At 45.1% G+C, this 18739-nt stretch overlaps 1 protein-coding gene across 2 annotated transcripts in view; it reads right to left on the bottom strand.

Moving 5' to 3' along the window:
* The window catches only part of ampd1, a 131635-nt gene that overhangs the window by 12885 nt on the left and 100011 nt on the right, over positions 1-18739 (bottom strand). For both annotated transcript variants that reach the window (XM_039749392.1, XM_039749391.1), the window contains 3 exons: positions 14898-15018; positions 12598-12771; positions 11407-11517 (listed from right to left, as the gene is read on the bottom strand). In XM_039749392.1, coding sequence (XP_039605326.1) covers positions 11407-11517; positions 12598-12771; positions 14898-15018 — 406 coding nt within the window. The remainder of the gene's footprint in view (positions 1-11406; positions 11518-12597; positions 12772-14897; positions 15019-18739) is intronic.

An 18739-nucleotide genomic window follows, 5' to 3' on the forward strand; every position in this document is an offset into this window, starting at 1 on the left:
TGGCAACACAAATTAGACAATCTACAAGTCTCCAACTTAACATTTAAAGCCGAACAATATATTCAATCTCTTTTCGCTGTTCCGTTATTTATTTGCGCTAATGCAATCTTTACTATCATTTTTTGAGACTTTCGAATTTTAGTACTTTCATTATCTCTAACCTGCTCTGCATGTGTATCGTGCCAATGTTTTTGAATTCTTTGCGACGTTCTACTTTATCATCTACTCTTTTTCTCGCGGGACATGAAAGTGTCTCTCTGAGAAAGTCACGTTTCGTTTCTCTGAAGAAGATTTTTTTATATAATAGAGAGATATGCAGTGTATATATAGTGTCCAGGCTCAGACAAGGTATGCCATACCCCACCGGGGTAAGAGTGGGCGCCAATGCTAGCAATGTAATTTCTTTTGTATTCCGTATCAGCAGTGGGGGCACCTAAGCCACGCCGCTGATTAACTAAACCATGCCTCTTCTGTTCAGCACAACATCAATTCAGGGGCTCTCGGATGATAGCATCTCAATCTGAGGGATACAGTTATGCATGACAGAGCTCCCCGAACCCGACCTGCTTGAGAGAGCTGAAAGTTTTAAAAAGCCGCACAAGCAGCTGTGCTAATTTTTTTTCCATTTTTTGTACTTTGCCATCTAATCTTTGTCTTTTATTTCCGGCCCCAGGCGTGGTTAAATCTATTGGCACAAAGTCTCATCTTGTGAGACGTGAAAAAGTCACATCTCGTCCAGGCTAAAAAGTCTCGTCTCATCCCAGGATTTTTTTATTATCCAACCCGCCATTTCCTAACTACAGGGTCACAGGGGTCTGCTGGGGCCAATCCCAGCCCAACACAGGGCACACATACCAAGCACACCCTAGGAACAATTTAGGATCTCCAATCCACCTAACTGGCATGTCTTTGGACTGTGGGAGGAAACCGGAGCACCTGGAGGAAACCAACGTAGACACCATGCAAACTCCACACAGGGAGGACCCGGGAAGCGAACCCGGGTCTCCTAACTGCGAGGCAGCAGCACTACCCACTGTGCTCTGTATTCTTGTTTTTTTATGCTTATGGTGCTGTATATATTTGAATTTCCCCATGGGGTTAACAGAGTTTATCTAATCTAATCTAATCAAATTTATTGTTGAAATTGTAAAGGACAGCATGCATGGCCTGCATCGGGATTGGCCTGATTCCCCCTAACCAGCCAGGGGAGGCTACATATCAAGGCTGTATGCCTGCCCAACCTGGTAGATGGCAGCATCCCTGGGCTTCTGTACCCATTCAGACACCTGCAAGGAATGCTGGGAATGGTAGTCCAGTGGGGAGATGCTCTGCTGGGGTTTCCACAGGTGGCGCCAGAGAGAGAGCTCCAGGGAGTTACGCTCCTTACTTTATGGGACTTCTGTATCACACGGAAGCACTTTCAATGGGCACAGAAGTACTGCTGGGTCTTCAATAAAAAGAAGCGCACTGCCTTGTCCAGGCAAGTCTGAGTCAAGAGAGGAACTGATAACACTTGTCTGGAAGGAATGGAGGAATAAAAGAGAGAGAGACTTGTGTCATTGTGGTCGGTGGGTGCTGCAACCTCCCCCTATTAGTCACAGAATTAAATGGTTCTTTGCCCTGTTGACACCCTAAGCATTTGCATTTTGCCCTGCCTCATCATTCGGCCCACTACAACAGTTAACATTTGCATCAGTGTTGGCGTATTATTATTAAGACTAACATGTCTGATCTAATGTTTCACCATAAGTATTATGCTCACTGCTGTATTATATTTATTTGTACTAAATGTATGTGTTCTTTATGTGTTTTATTGTTACGTCATGGTCTCTTCTGTAAAGCCTGCTGACAAACCAAATTTCCCTCTTGGGACAATGAAAAATGAATTGACTTGAATAGAACTGTAAATTGTGCAGACACACATGAATCAGGGTATTCTTGAACAAATCTCTCAGTGTCAGTTTGAAGGAGTCTGCACAAAGACACATGTCAACAAGTAAAATATGCCGCGTCTTCTCTCCAGCAGGCACTCAGATAACAGAATGAACAAAATGAAACAAAATGTGTGCGGGCGCTTCCCACAAACTAAAGGGCCTATCACATTACACAATATTTTTCCCAGCAATCTTCAGGCACATCCTTCTTAAGTGAGTCAGGGCAGGTGCGCCATGCTCCAATGACAGAGAGTTGTCTAGACTGGCATACCCAGTGACTTCATTCAACCAGTCTGTGATTTGCCCCGAGAGAATCAAACAGGCTTTAGTCACAGGGACGAACTGTGTGTGTGCGTGAGAGAGTTGCGGACCAATGAACACTCAGCAGGAAGTACAAATGCAAATCAGAAATATTTGGGATGGTATGGAAAATGCAAAAAAAAAAAAAGTAATGACTCTTAAATGTACTTTGACTTTTATTTCATTGCAGACAGTATGGACCCAAGACATTTCATGTTTTGTCTGGTCAGCTTCATTTCATTTGTTAATAGACATCCATTGCTGCAACATATTCCAAAAAACGATGGGACGGGGTGCAAATTAGGGCTGGTAATGAGCTGAAAAAAATGAAATAACGATGGGATTTCAGACAGGTGATGTCAACAGGTTACTGTAATCATAATTTGGTAGCCACAAAAGGCTCAGTCTTTGAGGAGTAGAGATGGGCAGAGGATCTCCAGTTTGTCCAGAAATTAGTAAAAAAATGATTGAAAGGTTTCAAAACAATGTTCCTCAAAGAAAGATTGGAAGGGATTTGCATATTTCTCCCTCTGCAGAGCATAATATCATTATTTTTTTAATTTTATTAATTTTATTGTAATCATTCCACACAAATCAATAAATTTTTACAAAAAATAGGATTGAAAACAAGTCGACCCCCACCCCAATGGGGTAAAACGGGAGAAGAAAAAGAAATGTGGAGATAATTGCTTCCTCAGTGCTTTAAGAGCTTATTCTAAAATATTATTGATTAGATCCTGCCATGTTTTGAAAAATATCCGTACAGATCCTCTAACTGAGTATTTGATTTTTTACAATTTCAAATAGTATAGAACATCGGTTTCCCACTGACTTAAAAGAGGAGAGTTTGGTTTCTTCCAGTTTAGCAGAATAAGTCTGCGTGCCAACAGTGTAGTGAATGCAATCACAGTTTGTTTGTCCTTTTCCACTTTAAGCCCCTCTGGAAGAACATCAAACACACCTGTTAATGGGTTAGGAGGGATTGTGAGTCCAAGGCTATCTCAAAGGCACTTTTTTGTCCAAAATGACGTTAATTTGGTGCAGGCCCGGAAACATGTGACCCAGTGAGGCTGGGGCTTGATTGCAACGTTTGCAGGTTGGATTTTGCCCTGGAAACATTTTGGAGAGTTTTAGTCGAGACAGATGTGCTCGATATATAATTTTGAGTTGAATAATTGTTTGCTTTGCGCATATGGAGCTCAAGTGAATTCTCTGCATTGCTACCTTCCACTACTTTTCTGATATATTGATTTAAGAGATCTTTTTCCCATTGTCCTCTTAGATCTTTGAAAGGGAGGGACTGTAAAATAATTTGATATATTGCAGAGATGGTGTCTAAATCCTTGAAATTGAGCATGGCCAAGGGTGCAAGTTGAGGAAAATCAGGCAGGTTCTGTTTAACAAAGTAATAATAATAATATCATTAAATGATTCAAAGAATCTGGAGGAACTGCAGTGCATTAAGGGCAAAGGCACAAGCCTAAGCTGAAGACCCTTGATCTCCGATCCCTCAGAAGCGTCACTCATTAATGGCTGATACAACCACATGGCCAAGGCCTGATAACTCTGGCAACATTTTGTCAACACTACATTCACAAATGCCACTTCCAGCTTTACTGTGTCAAAATGAAACCCTATGTTAATCATGTCCAGAAGTGGCAATGACGTCTCTGGGCTCAGAGGCATCTGGGTTGGGCCCTCACACAGTGAAATAAAAATGTATTGTGGTCAGACAAATCAGTATTCCAGATCTTTTTTGGAAGAAATGGACACTGTGTGGCCCAGACCAAAGACAAAAAGGATCATCCAGACCTCTATCAGAAACAGTCTGGGGTTGTGTCAGTGCCCCTGGCATTTATACTTCTGTCATGGCAGCATTAATGCAAAAAAGCACATTGAGATTTTAGTGCTGCCTTCAAGATGACATCTTTTCCATGGACATCCATGCATTTTTCAACATGACAATGCAAAACCACATTGTGCACACGTTACAAAGACATGGCTGTGGAAGAACAGGGCACAGTACTGGACTGGCCTGCCTGCAGTCCTCACCTGTTCCCAACAGAGAATGTGGGGAGAATTCTGAAACGTAAAATGTGACGACGACGACGACTCTGTAACGTCGCACACTTTAACAGGAAGAAATGGACAAAATAACACGTGAAATGCTTCATTGCTTGGTCTCCTCAGAGCCAAAATGGCTTTGAAATGTTGTGAGAAGGAATGGCGACATTACAAAGTGTTGGCACTTCGACCAAACAAATCATGAAATATCTTGGGGTCATAGTGTCTGCAATGAAATAAAAGTCTATTAGTCTAGTTTATTTTTATTTGCATTTTTCATACCATCCAAACATTTTCTGATTTGGGGTTGTACAATGTATGTGCTGCAGCTAAGAGAAATAGGGAACGCAGGTGTTTAAGACCTCGTGAATGGAAGAGAAACTCCTCTGGTTTGTGCTTTATGTACCATGAAGGAATGGAAAAAAACAAAGAAAGGCCCAAGACTGTAGATACAGTTGTGCTTGAATGTTTGTGAACCCTTTAGAATTTTCTATATTTCTGCATAAATATGACCTAAAACATCATCAGATTTTCACTCAACTCCTAAAAGTAGATAAAGAGAAACCAGTTAAACAAATCAGACAAAAATATTATACTTGGTCATTTATTTATTAAGGAAAATGACTGAATATTACATATTTGTTAGTGGCAAAAGTATGTGAACCTTTGCTTTCAGTATCTGGTGTGACCCCCCAATAACTACAACTAAACATTTCCGGTAACTTCTGATCATTCCTGCACACCGGCTTGCAGGAATCTGAGCCCATTCCTCCGTACAGAAGAACTTCAACTCTGGGATGTTGGTGGGTTTCCTCACATGAACTGCTCGCTTCAGGTCCTTCCACAACATTTCGATTGGATTAAGGTCAGGACTTTGTCTTGGCCATTCCAAACATTAACTTTACTCTTCTTTAACCATTCTTTGGTAGAACGACTTGTGTGCTTAGGGTCGTTGTCTTGCTGCATGACCCACCTTCTCTTGAGATTCAGTTCATGGACAGATGTCCTGACATTTTAATTTAGAATTCCATCCATCCATCCATCCATTCTCTTCCGCTTATCCGAGGTCGGGTCGCGGAGGCAGCAGCTTAAGCAGAGAGGCCCAGACTTCCCTCTCCCCGGCCACTTCTTCCAGCTCTTCCGGGAGAATCCCAAGGCGTTCCCAGACCAGCCGGGAGACATAGTCCCTCCAGCGTGTCCTGGGTCTTCCCCGGGGCCTCCTCCCGGTTGGACGTGCCCGGAACACCTCACCAGGGAGGCGCCCAGGAGGCATCCTGATCAGATGCCCGAGCCACCTCATCTGACTCCTCTCGATGCGGAGGAGCAGCGGCTCTACTCTGAGCCCCTCCCGGATGACTGAGCTTCTCACCCTATCTTTAAGGGAAAGCCCAGACACCCTGCGGAGGAAACTCATTTCAGCCGCTTGTATTCGCGATCTCGTTCTTTCGGTCACTACCCATAGCTCATGACCATAGGTGAGGGTAGGAAGGTAGATCGACTGGTAAATTGAGAGCTTTGCCTTACGGCTCAGCTCCTTTTCACCACGACAGACCGATGCAGAGCCGCATCACTGCGGATGCCGCACCGATCCGCCTGTCGATCTCACGCTCCATTCTTCCCTCACTCGTGAACAAGACCCCGAGATACTTGAACTCCTCCACTTGGGGCAGGATCTCTCCCCAACCCTGAGAGGGCACTCCACCCTTTTCCGCTGAGGACCATGCTCGGATTTGGAGGTGCTGATTCTCATCCCAGCCGCTTCACACTCAGCTGCGAACCGATCCAGAGAGAGCTGAAGATCACGGCCTGATGAAGCAAACAGGACAACATCATCTGCAAAAGCAGTGACCCAATCCTGAGTCCACCAAACCGACCCCTTCAACACCCTGGTTGCGCCTAGAAATTCTGTCCATAAAAGTTATGAACAGAATCGGTGACAAAGGGCAGCCCTGGCGGAGTCCAACTCTCACTGGAAACGGGCTGACTTACTGCCGGCAATGCGGACCAAGCTCTGACACGGTTGTACAGAGACCGAACAGCTCTTATCAGGGGTCCGTACCCCATACTCCCGAGCACCCCCACAGGATTCCCGAGGGACACGGTCGAATGCCTTTCCAAGTCCACAAAACACATGTAGACCGGTCGGGCAAACTCCCATGCACCCTCCAGGACTCTGCTAAGGGTGAAGAGCTGGTCCACTGTTCCGCGACCAGGACTAAAACCACACTGTTCCTCCTGAATCCGAGGTTCACTATCCGACGGACCCTCCTCTCCAGAACCCCGAATAGACTTTTCCAGGGAGGCTGAGGAGTGTGATCCCTCTATAGTTGGAACACACCCTCCGTCCCCTTTTAAAGAGGGGACCACCACCCGGTCTGCCAATCCAGAGGCACTGTCCCGATGTCCATGCGATGTTGCAGAGACGTGTCAACCAAGACAGTCCTACAACATCCAGAGCCTTAAGGAACTCGGCGTATCTCATCCACCCCGGGCCCTGCCACCAAGGAGTTTTTGACCACCTCGGTGACTTCAGTCCCAGAGATGGGAGAGCCCACCTCAGAGTCCCCAGGCTCTGCTTCCTCATTGGAAGGCATGTTAGTGGGATTGAGGAGGTCTTCAAGTACTCCTCCCACCGACCCACAACGCCCAGTGAGGTCAGCAGGCACCATCCCCACTATATACGGTGTTGACACTGCACTGCTTCCCTCCTGAGACGCCGGACGGTGGACCAGAATCTCCTCGAAGCCGTCCAAAGTCGCTCTCCATGGCCTCTCCAAACCCCTCCCAGGCCCGAAGTTTTGCCTCAGCAACAACCGAAGCGTGCGTTCCGCTTGGCCTGCCGGTACCTATCAGCTGCCTCCAGAGACCCACAGAACAAAAAAGTCCTATAGGACTCCTTCTTCAGCTTGACGGCATCCCTCACCGGTGTCCACCAACGGGTTCGGGATTGCCGCCACGACAGGCACCGACCACCTTGCGGCCACAGCTCCGGTCAGCCGCCTCAACAATAGAGGCACGGAACATGGCCCATTCGACTCAATGTCCCCCACCTCCCTCGGGACGTGGTTGAAGTTCTGCCGGAGGTGGGAGTTGAAGCTACTTCTGACAGGGACTCTGCCAGCCGTTCCCAGCAGACCCTCACAACACGCTTGGGCCTACCAGGTCTGACCGCATCTTCCCCACCATCGAAGCCAACTCACCACCAGGTGGTGATCAGTTGACAGCTCCGCCCCTCTCTTCACCCGAGTGTCCAAGACATATGGCCGCAAGTCCGACGACACCACCACAAAGTCGATCATCGACCTGAGGCCTAGGGTGTCCTGGTGCCAAGTGCACATATGAACACCCTTATGCTTGAACATGGTGTTCGTTATGGACAATCCGTGGCGAGCACAGAAGTCCAATAACAAAACACCGCTCGGGTTCAGATCGGGGGGGCCATTCCTCCCAATCACGCCCTTCCAGGTCTCACTGTCATTGCCCACGTGAGCATTGAAGTCTCCCAGCAAAACGAGGGAATCCCCAGAAGGTATGCCCTCTAGCAACCCCTCCAGAGACTCCAAAAGGGTGGATACTCCAAACTGCTGTTGGCATACGCACAAACAACAGTCAGGACCCTTCCCCACCCGGCGGAGGGAGGCCACCCTCTGTCCACCGGGGTAAACCCCAATGCACAGGCTCCGAGTCGGGGGGCAATAAGTATGCCCACACCTGCTCGGCGCCTCTCACCGGGGGCAACTCCAGAGTGGTAGAGAGTCCAGCCCCTCTCAAGGAGATTGGTTCCAGAGTCCAAGCTGTGCGTCGAGGTGAGTCCGACTATATCTAGCCGGAACCTCTCGACCTGCACTAGCTCAGGCTCCTTCCCTTCAGAGAGGTGACATTCCACGTCCCAAGAGCCAGTTTCTGTAGCCGAGGATCAGACCGCCAAGGTCCCGCCCGCCACCACCCAACTCACATTGCACCCAACCTCCTTGGCCCCTCTCATAGGTGGTGAGCCCATGGGGAGTAATAATTAGAGTAATTTAGAATTCTCTGATATAATTCAGAATTCATTGTCCCATCAATGAAGGCAAGCCGTCCTGGCCAGGATGCAGCAAAACAGGCCCAAACCCTGATACTACCACCACCATGGTTCACAGATGGGATAAGGTTCTTATGCTGGAATGCAGTGTTTTCCTTTCTCCAAACATAACGCTTTTAATTTAAACCAAAAAGTTCCATTTTGGTCTCATCCGTCCACAAAACATTCTTCTAATAGCCTTCTGGTTTGTCCACGTGATCTTTAGCAAACTGCAGATGAGGAGCAATGTTTTTTTTGGAGAGCAGTGGCTTTCTTTCTCCTTGCAACCCTGCCATGCACACCATTGTTGTTCAGTGTTCTCCTGATGGTGGACTCATGAACATGAACATTAGCCAATGTGAGAGAGGCCTTCAGTTACTTAGAAGTTACCCTGCGGTCCTTTGTGACCTCGCCGACTATTACACGCCTTGCTCTGAAGTGATCTTTGTTGGTCGACCACTCCTGGGGAAAGTAACAATGGTCTTGAATTTCCTCCATTTGTACACAATCTGTCTGACTGTGGATTGGTGGAATCCAAACTCTTTAGAGATGGTTTTTTAACCTTTTCCAGCCTAAAGAGCATCAACAACTCTTTTTGTGAGGTCCTCAGAAATCTCCTTTGTTTCGTGCCATGATACACTTCCACAAACACGTGTTGTGAAGAGCAGACTTTAATAGATCCTGTTCTTTAAATAACACAGGGTGTCCACTCACACCTGATTGGCATCCCATTGATTGAAAACACCGGACTCAAATTTCACCTTCAAATTAACTGATCATCCGTGAGGTTCACATACTTTTGCTACTCACAAATATGTAATATTCGATCATTTTCCTCAATAAATAAATGACCAAGTATAATATTTTTGTCTCATTTGTATAACTGGTTTCTCTTTATCTACTTTTAGGACTTGAGTGAAAATCTGATGATGTTTTAGGTCATATTTATGCAGAAATATAGAAAATTCTAAAGGGTTCACAAACTTTCAATCACAACTGTAAACTCGCCATAACGGTAAAGCATCTGAACGGCTCCGACTCTATCAGACAACAAGTAATTGGCTGTCAGAAATAATGGGCGAGCTCTCTTTGCAAATGTGAAATTGTGCTGGAAAGTTGTTGCAGAGTCATCTAAGTTGTCATGCCCTGCAATTTCTAGTCAAGTAATCTGACATACAGGCAGTCCCCGGGTTACGTACGAGATAGGGACTGTAGGTTTGCTGTTAGGTTAAGGTTAACAGGTTAGTTGAATTTGTTTGTAAGTTGGAACAGGTACATTATTTTAATAAATGCTATTGTTGACTGACTGTAACCAAGTGCCCTGCCAATGAATGATGGAGTTTCACCCTCCCTCTGACCTTTTTATTATTTCTACTTTATTTTCCATGGTGATGGTTTTTCTCTTCTTTACTGTATAACCAGCACTTGGATCAGATTTGTGTTTCAGAGACATTGTTGAAGGGTCAAGACAAAAGGTTAAGATGAGCTCTTCTGCACAGCACTGTACACGCTATCACAGCAGGAAGGCACCCGTCGTCCAACACGTCTGGTGTACTGAACGAGAGACAACTTCCTGCTATGTGTGCAACAGAACAAGCAGTCTTGCAATTGAGAATGAATTGTGGCGGAGAGGGGCGGTTCACCACCCGCCCACCACACAGTCACCTCCACTTGCATACAGTATGCTGCCTGCAGCGTTAGCCCACCAAGAGCGAACAGGGTGTGGCCAAAGGTGGGTAGTGAATCACCCACCGCCACCCCCATTGAACAGGCAGCCACCCAAGTCACACTACAATGCTACCCCTAATCCCCCCCCGCCACCCCTTTGACCCTCAATGTCCTCCATTCAGCCACAACGGGGTCACTGCTTGCAGCAAGGTGGAATGGTGGCTCTGAGGCTAGAGATCTGCACTGGCAATCGGAAGGTTGCCGGTTCGAATCCCGTAAATGCCAATACTCTGCTTTGTTGGGCCCTTGAGCAAGGCCCTTAACCTGCAATTGCTGAGCGCTTTGAGTAGTGAGAAAAGTGCTATATATATATATATATAAATGCAAAGAATTATTATTATTAAGCATCACTAGCCACCCACCGAGAACGAACAGGGCAGCCGTCCGAGGGACACTGCATGGCAGTGTGGTGAGCGGGCAGTTAAACGACCCCCTCTGCCCCATCCAACCTCCATCCAGTCAGGAGCAGTAGCTGCGGCAGCATGGTGGATGGGCAGCGAACAGCCCCCCTCCGCCCCATCAAGCCTCCATCCTGCACACGAGTGGTAGCTGCGGCCCCGGTGACCTTGAAACCCGGGTCACTTCTTGCCACACACCCAGCCGCCCACTGAGAATGACAGGGGTGCGGCCCCCACTGCCCCATTCATAAACCGGAGCCGCCTGAGGAACACTACACTGCCTCCAGCCTCCGCCCAACCACCGCTTGCAGCGTCCCCAGGCCGAAGATGACAGAGCGGCTGTTACTGAGGATCCTGCGTCACATCCCCTAGACAGATGAAGGAGCAGCTGCGGCCCCGTTCATAAGTTGCATGTCGGATTTCCATAACTTGGGGACTACCTGTACTCAGATGAAGAAATCTGCAATTAGTCGCCAAGTTTGACATCCCCTCAGAAGTTGTGTAATATGCTACCATCATCCAAGTTTGCTTCTTCTGAAAACAGGCAGGGATTGTTTTTTGTGCACAGCTCTCCATTTATCTGGTCTATCAAAGGTCCATCTGTTCTTTTCTTCCGGTTAGCCAGTAGCTGACCTGTTAGTGTACCTGGGGCAGATGATCTTTGGATAGCTGAACCGTTTTCACGTATATCCATTCGCTAATTTTCCAACTTGCTAACTCCAATTACAGTGAAGTTGGGCCGAACCATGGCATCAAGCATAAACTAGGGCCCAAATCTACTGTAGATTGTGCCCAACTGAGTCAAGTATAATTTGAAGCTTTATTCCTTTCTCTTATCCCACGATGCACACCTAATCAGTCCAGTCAAGCAGTACCTACATTACAAACCACACTGCCCCACCATCCCCAAGCCATACTGTACCTCGTGAGAGAGACCACTCTGCAGGACGCTGCTCCGAGAGATTTCACACAAGTCACAAGTGCTGAGTTTGAACACCTGGGCTGCAATGGCGTATTCTTCCATCAGTGGCTCCTGTTGATGTTCAGGAAATATAAAGAATGATTATTCTGCATTAACATGACATTTCCTTGCAGACTCATTCAGCATAGGTCAAGACATCCTATTTCCTCCGTAGATATTTTATTTTGTTTCTATCAGATGAAGAAATCAGCAAGCGGTTGTCAAGTTTGAAATCTGCATTAACCACATCATACGTATGTTTAAAGCTTTCAACTTCAAACCCTGAGGTTTTAGTTTCAAATCCTGCTACTAAAACTGTGTCACCATGAGCAAGTCACTTCACCTGCCAAAACAAAGGAAATATAATTCATTGTGCCTGAAATGTTGTAAGTCACCCTGGATAAACGTGTCAGCCAAATAATAAGTAATTTGCTTGGAGCAATCGTCTTCAAAACTGTAAATTAGTCAGAGCCCATGTGAGGATATTAAAATTACATCCTTCAAATGTATTTGGTATTCATTACTAAGTTTTCAGTCTTCACTAATGTAGTGGATAGCTGGCAGGTCCCATTTGGGGCCTGGGGACCACCTTCACAGGCTCTGAGACGGTAAGCAGTACCATTTAGGGACAAGAGGGGGCGCCAGTGCTAAACACTTCTAGTCTTTCAACCGCACTTTTGACAAAGTAACCAAAGGGGACAGCTAGCCCCGCCCCCTTCTGCCCAGGATGGCATTAAAAAAAAAAAAGGAGGAATTCTTTGGAAACCAGGATCTTAACTGAGACAGAGCTCCCACTGTCATGCCATAGTAAAGGAAACACACACACACACACCACCTGTCCCCCTTTAAGCAAGTGCCAAGGGCATGGATCCTTTTTCTTCAACTGGGTAGCACCCTAGCTTTTCTTCTGGCTTCTCAGTCTGGTCATTTGGTCAGACCCTTTAGATAAGATGATGTTTTCTAAAAAAGCCTGATGTAATGACGCTCTATGCTCCATACACCACCCTAAGATTTTTCGAGAAGGAGTTCACTTCTTTTAATCTTAAATCTGTTATTAGCTGTCTTTGGCTCTGTTGGCACATGACATAAGTAGTGTGTATTGATTGACTTTGGATTGTCCTTCATATCCACCCTCCAAACTCATTCACTCACCTTAGTGTAGTGGAACTGCATCGGATCATCAGTGGAAAGAGAAATGACGAGGCCCTTCTGATGGAACTCCAGCAGCGGGTTCTTGGCATATTCCAGGAAGAGGCTGTTATTACTCAAAGGGGACATGGCGATGGGAATCTGGGTCAGAAAGTACAAATACTGGAGGACTGGGCTCTGGAAAAAGGAAACATAAAAGACAAGCGTCAGCACAACACATTGTTTCACATGTGTTCCCATCATAAAAGCATACTGTCTATGAAGCGGTAAAACCTCCCAGCTTTAAGGCATCCATACCCTGGCGTGCTGTTATCCAGGATCCACAAGATTGAATAATAGTAATAATAATAATAATTTATTACATTTATTTAGAGCTATTCTCACTACTCAGAGTGTGGGGAGCCTCTTCAACCACCGTACAACCAATTTGCAACATCCACGTGGATGATGCAACGGTAACAATTTATGCACCAGTACGCCCATTAGCTATTAGGTGGTGAAGTGGTGAGAGACAGAGAGACGATTAGAGACAGGGAATGATTAGGGGGCCAGAATGACTGGGCCGTGGTGGGCAATTTACCCTGAACATCGGGATACACCCTACTCTTAACAAAGGTTACCCAGGGACCTTTTATGACCACAGGACAGGATTATACATCTCATCTGAAGGACAGCTCCATTTTAACAGCACTGTTACCCCAATCACCGCACTGGGACATTGGGATCCACCCACAAACAACTGGGTGCCCCTTGCTGGTCTCGCCGACACCTCTTGCTGCAGCCTAGACATTCTCCCATCTACAGTAAGTACTAGCCAAGCCAAAACATGCTTAGCTTCAAGTAGCTGACCTGTTCTGAAGTGTAAGTAGCATGGCTGCTGGCAAGTGGCAGGCGTAAGATGCGGTGTATGTTCATGAACCCGTAATCCTAATCAGGGCTGGAATGTCCAATGAAGAAAGGCAACAAGAAGCATAAAGAAAGAGGGTGTGATGGAAACCCGGGCACCAGCAAGCCCAAACCCCAATACGAACATACAAGCACAGTCCCGGGTTCAGAAAAAGGAAGATTAATCAAATCACCTCAAATATATCACACAAGCACAAAACATTGGTTTTCTCTCCACAGTACTGTCTTCCTAGATCACTACCCTCCTCCACTAAAGTGTTGCCTCACTACCTCCCAGCTCCGACTCGCCTAGATAAGGGAGTGTGGTCCCTTTAATTACAGACTTCTGGTGCCAGGGTGATTGCCCAATGGAAGTCCTTCTGGGTCACATGGACATCCATTATCACAGGGAGCTTGTCTCCCTGCAGCACCCTCTCATGGTCCCCAGTCACTCCAGCAGGTTTGCTCTGCCAGACTACATTTCCCAGCATGCCTTGCTGGTTTCCTACTGGGCATCAACATCCAGGGCTGCTGCCATCTAGCATTATGGGGGAATAAAAAGCCTCGATCAACATCTTTCTTTCCGAGTGGGCTGTCCGTCCATCCCTTTTGGTCCTTCCTTCCGGGTCTGATCCCTTCTTCCTCCCCAGCCGGAATGCTTATCTGCCTATTAGGCGTCTCCTATCCGGGTAAGGAACCATCCCCTCCCCTGGCTGGGATGCCCTTCCAGCCCATGTGTCATCTACAAGGGATCTCAAGCATATCCGGTGGTACACAAATACACAACACAGCCAATATGATGAGATGGACTCACCATTGTACCATTAAACCCATTTTAATTAATGGCTATTTTTCTATTCTAGCTTTGACAATAATGTTCATTCAAAACAGGAAATAGGTTCCTGAAGTCCATCGCTACCAGTGTAAAGGCTTAGTAAAGGTTTAATAAAGTTGAGATAAATATTTTTTAAAACAGGTGTGCATCAAGGATGTGATGATTTTTAAAAGGTTAGTATGAATGGCCATGCGCTCCATTAATTCCAATGTAAAGCACCAATGTCAGTAAAATGGTTCTTTAAATTCATAGAAAACCCAGACATTTGGAGCACAATTTTGCTTGGCAAACACTTATATACCCTCTTTGTGAAAAAGTAACTTTTACTTGAAAAATACCAAACTTATCTTTTAATTCGAAATCTTCTTTGCACCTCTGCTACACATTTAGATTCAACTGCATGTGATAATGGTGGACACATGATGAGGCTTCAAACAGCTGGCCATGGCCACTGAAAGTGAACTTAGCAGACGACATGGCCACAGCACTACAGTATTTATACAAAATATCGTACTCTGTCTCTCCTTTATTCAAATTGCATTTACAAAGTAAACACATTTTATAATGTTAAGACCTGACTGACCTTTTTAAGGTTGAGACCATGGGAGATGTTGTCAGCAGTCATGAAAGAAGCCAGCAAATGAGTCACCGCACCGGCTTCACCGCAGTGTGGACGGAACAGGAAGGTGTTCATCCCTCGCTGCCTGAGGTACACAGAAAAAAAAGACAACATTACACTAAAGCCTGATTTTTACTGATGGTAATCAAGTGTACAAGGACGGTACAAAGAGACAGAAATGAAAAATGATTTTAAGGAATATTACAATATAATATTATCTTGATATGTAAGTCATAATACAATAAAGCTGGAATTTGTAAAAAATATTTTGAATAGATACATGGACTATGGCCAGCCATTCATCCCAGGCAATACCCCCAGGCCGCCAGAGGGAGCCCTCCCTGCGACATGGAGACGCCCTGAATTCCAGCAGGGCATCATGGACTATGTAGTTGCAGTACACAACCCTGCTGGATAATGTCGGGGCTGCAAGGAGACGCTGCAGGGAGGCTCAGAGATGTTTATTTTACCAATAACCCAGAAGTACGTCTTAGTCACAGCGACAGAGGAAATGACATACTTCCGGGATGAAAAAGAAGAGTTTTGATCTGACCCGGAAGTGTTAGGAATTCACATGGACTGAGGGTTCAGAAGCACTTCCGGGTCAAGGACTATAAGAGACTGTGTGAGATCCCAGACGGGCGAGCTGAGTCGGGTGGCAGAGGGACAACGCGTCTGGGAGAGGAGGATTGATTATTATAGTGATTATTGTATTGGTTTATGAGTATTGTGGAGTGGAGGGTGCTTTGTGCACATTATTACTTTAATAAAGTCAATTATTAGACTTTTATCTGGTGTCTGGCGTCTGGTCTGAGGGTTCAAGGGAACGACAGTGCCCCCCTATCTGTCACAACATATATACGTCAGCTTAGAATTCCAACAGCTAAACTTAAAAGAAGTGGTAAGGCGGCCTTCTGCTGTTATGCACCTAAAATCTGGAATAGCTGACCAATAGGAATTTGCCAGGCTAATACGGTGGAGCACTTTAAAAAAACTGCTGAAACATGGCTTTCTCATAACTTCATTTTATTTTGATCCTGATGCTCTGTATATTCCAGTGTTTCTCAACCTTTACGTATTTGCGACCCGAGTTTTCATAACAGTTTTAATCGCACCCCCCTAACGGTTTTTTGAAAGGAGCCCACTAATACCAATTTTGTTCTTTTTTAATTAATGATATATCATACATGCATATTTTATTATACCTATTTAATTTTTATCGACATTTATCTAACTCTATATTTATTTTTCTAGTTTCAGATTGTAGTTTAAGTTCATTTGTTTTGGTTTCAATAGATGTATTTTTCATATTTTTGATTCTTGCTTTCTTTTTTTCATATCTTCGTGCCCCCCCTTTTCGTTACTTCGCATCCCACCCCACAGTTTGAGAACCACTGGTATATTCAATTAATTATCATTATTATTCATGGTGGCTCTAAAATCCATACTAACCCTTACTCTCTCTTCTGTTCTTTTTCTAGTTTTCTGTGGTGGCGATCTGCACCACCACCACCTGATAAAAGGCCAGGGGCCTCATGTATAAACGGTGCGTACGCACAGAAACGTTGCGTGTTAGAACTCTTCCACGTTCAAATTGCGATGTATAAAACCTACACTTGGTGTAAATCCACGCACTTTTCCACGGTACCTCATACCTTGTCGTACGCAAGTTCTCCGCTCGGTTTTGCAGACTGGCGGTACCCAGCGTCAAAGCAATGGTACTGTTCCTGTGTGGTTACACCTTATTTTCCTGACGCGGCTTTATAAATACACCGAAACTAACCGCATATTGTTTATTAGTGTAATGCATCTGATTGTAATTAACTTGTAACAATATAATGGTCCAGGGAACAGCCATAGTATTCCAAATACCATAACTGCTTTAGCGTTGTTACTCTCACTTCTTCTTCTTCTTCTTCTTCTTCTTCTTTCAGCTCCTCCCGTTAGGAGTTGCCACAGCGGATCATCTTTTTCAATATTTCTCTCACTGCACGACTCGGAGTATTTATATCACTGTATCTGAGTGTGAATCACAGCAGCAGCTGATCGGAAAGAGAATTATCGGTATACGGCATTAAGCACACGCTGTCTCTGCCACTGCAAAATGTTTTAAAGCCTTTCCTGTACGGACCTCGCGGTTCAGAAACAGAAACGATATCATTTATAAGGTGAAATTCAGCAAACTATGTTTGTTAAATTATACAGATAAAACTTTAACTTCATTTAAATAATCTATATTCTTCACTGGGAGTGTCGTTAAGGATAGAATAATTAAACATGTACTACGAAGATATTTCAATGTTCTTTAAACGTTTTGAAGAATCGGCGCTAAGCTTACAGATGGCTTAACGTCTATTACAGAGCTGATTGTATGGCGATCGGTTACTTGGGAAAGAAAAGCACTGACTGCAGTGGCGCTACGCCAATATATACTGAATATAAAACAGAAAGAGAAAATAACAACACAGCTAAAAACACAGCGACAAATTTCGGCAAAAGTTAAATGCTTGTGTCATGAGTACGAGGCGGCTATGCAGCCATCCACTGTGCAGAAGCTACCTTACTGACGGGGGGGAAGGAGCCACCGATTCTTCCTCTGCCCAGTGCCACCACAAGCCTAGAGCCGCCCCTGATTGTACTGCTGCAATAAATTATTTCATCGAAGTGAAACACATGTTTAATAACGTGCTTTAACTCCTATCATCATGAAAATGATATCACGTATACATCTCAGTGTTTGAGTTATTCAGAGAACTGTAATATTACGAATGTAATGGACTCTGTGTCCAGTTGGAGGAAGAGAGCCAGTTTAAGAAGCAAGTAGTGATTCACACACACAGAGCACATAGAAGATCAAATACAAAACAAAGCATTTAACGTGCTACTTTAATTACGATGTGATTTGAGAAACTGCTTAATTAAACGATTTTAAGATGAAGTTTATAATGTTCTACTTTAATGACAAAATAAACTACGTGATTAAAGTGGAAATGTCGAGATTGAAGTTGACATTTCGTGTTTTTTCGCCACTGTGTGCCTTTTTTCTCTGTACCCTAATAAACTTTCATATGACACTCAGACAGTGGGCTTACAACTCGGCTTTTCACGGCGACTTTGATATGTGACTTCTTTTTTATTTCTGGCACTGTGCGATTTGTGGATGTGAGCTTTCAAGTTTCTCCAACACGCTATGTCACTCGATCAACTTCATTTTGTTGATTATACCACGGTTTATTTGAACAAATAGTATGTTTTTCCTTTGCCTCCACTTGGTATTCGCTGAAATTCTTATATTTTCCCCGTGCTTTTCCCATTGTCTTTTCACAGAAGGCTGCGCTTAAGGGCGATTTATATTGATTTGCATATTCAAATAGGCTTATTCTGGGAGGATTTGGGGCGTTACATAAAGCGCGTGCACGAGCGTTAGTTTTCACGCTGGTCGGGATTTATGTAGCGGAAGAACGTGGAAGTTGGAGTACGCACAGATTCCTGCATCTGGATTTTTCTGTGCGTAAGCACATTTCAGCTTTTGTGCTTACGCCATGTTATAGTGCGAGTTCTACGCACGGCGTTATACATGAGGCCCCAGAAGTCCCCATGACCGTCATCTTCAAATTCTTCTGTGAGAACCCTGAATACCATTAGGACTGATTGAGGTTATTTATGTGAGGTAGAATGCCTAGAGGGGACTGGGTGGTCTCGTAGCCTCTGAAACCCTGCAGATTTTATTTTTCTCCAGTCTTCTGGAGTTTTTTTTTGTTTTTTCTGTGCTCCCTGGCCATCGGATAACTATGTTAATTAGTGTT

The sequence above is a fragment of the Polypterus senegalus genome, chromosome 3 (assembly GCF_016835505.1).
Source record: "Polypterus senegalus isolate Bchr_013 chromosome 3, ASM1683550v1, whole genome shotgun sequence".
In the NCBI taxonomy this organism is placed as follows: domain Eukaryota; kingdom Metazoa; phylum Chordata; class Cladistia; order Polypteriformes; family Polypteridae; genus Polypterus; species Polypterus senegalus.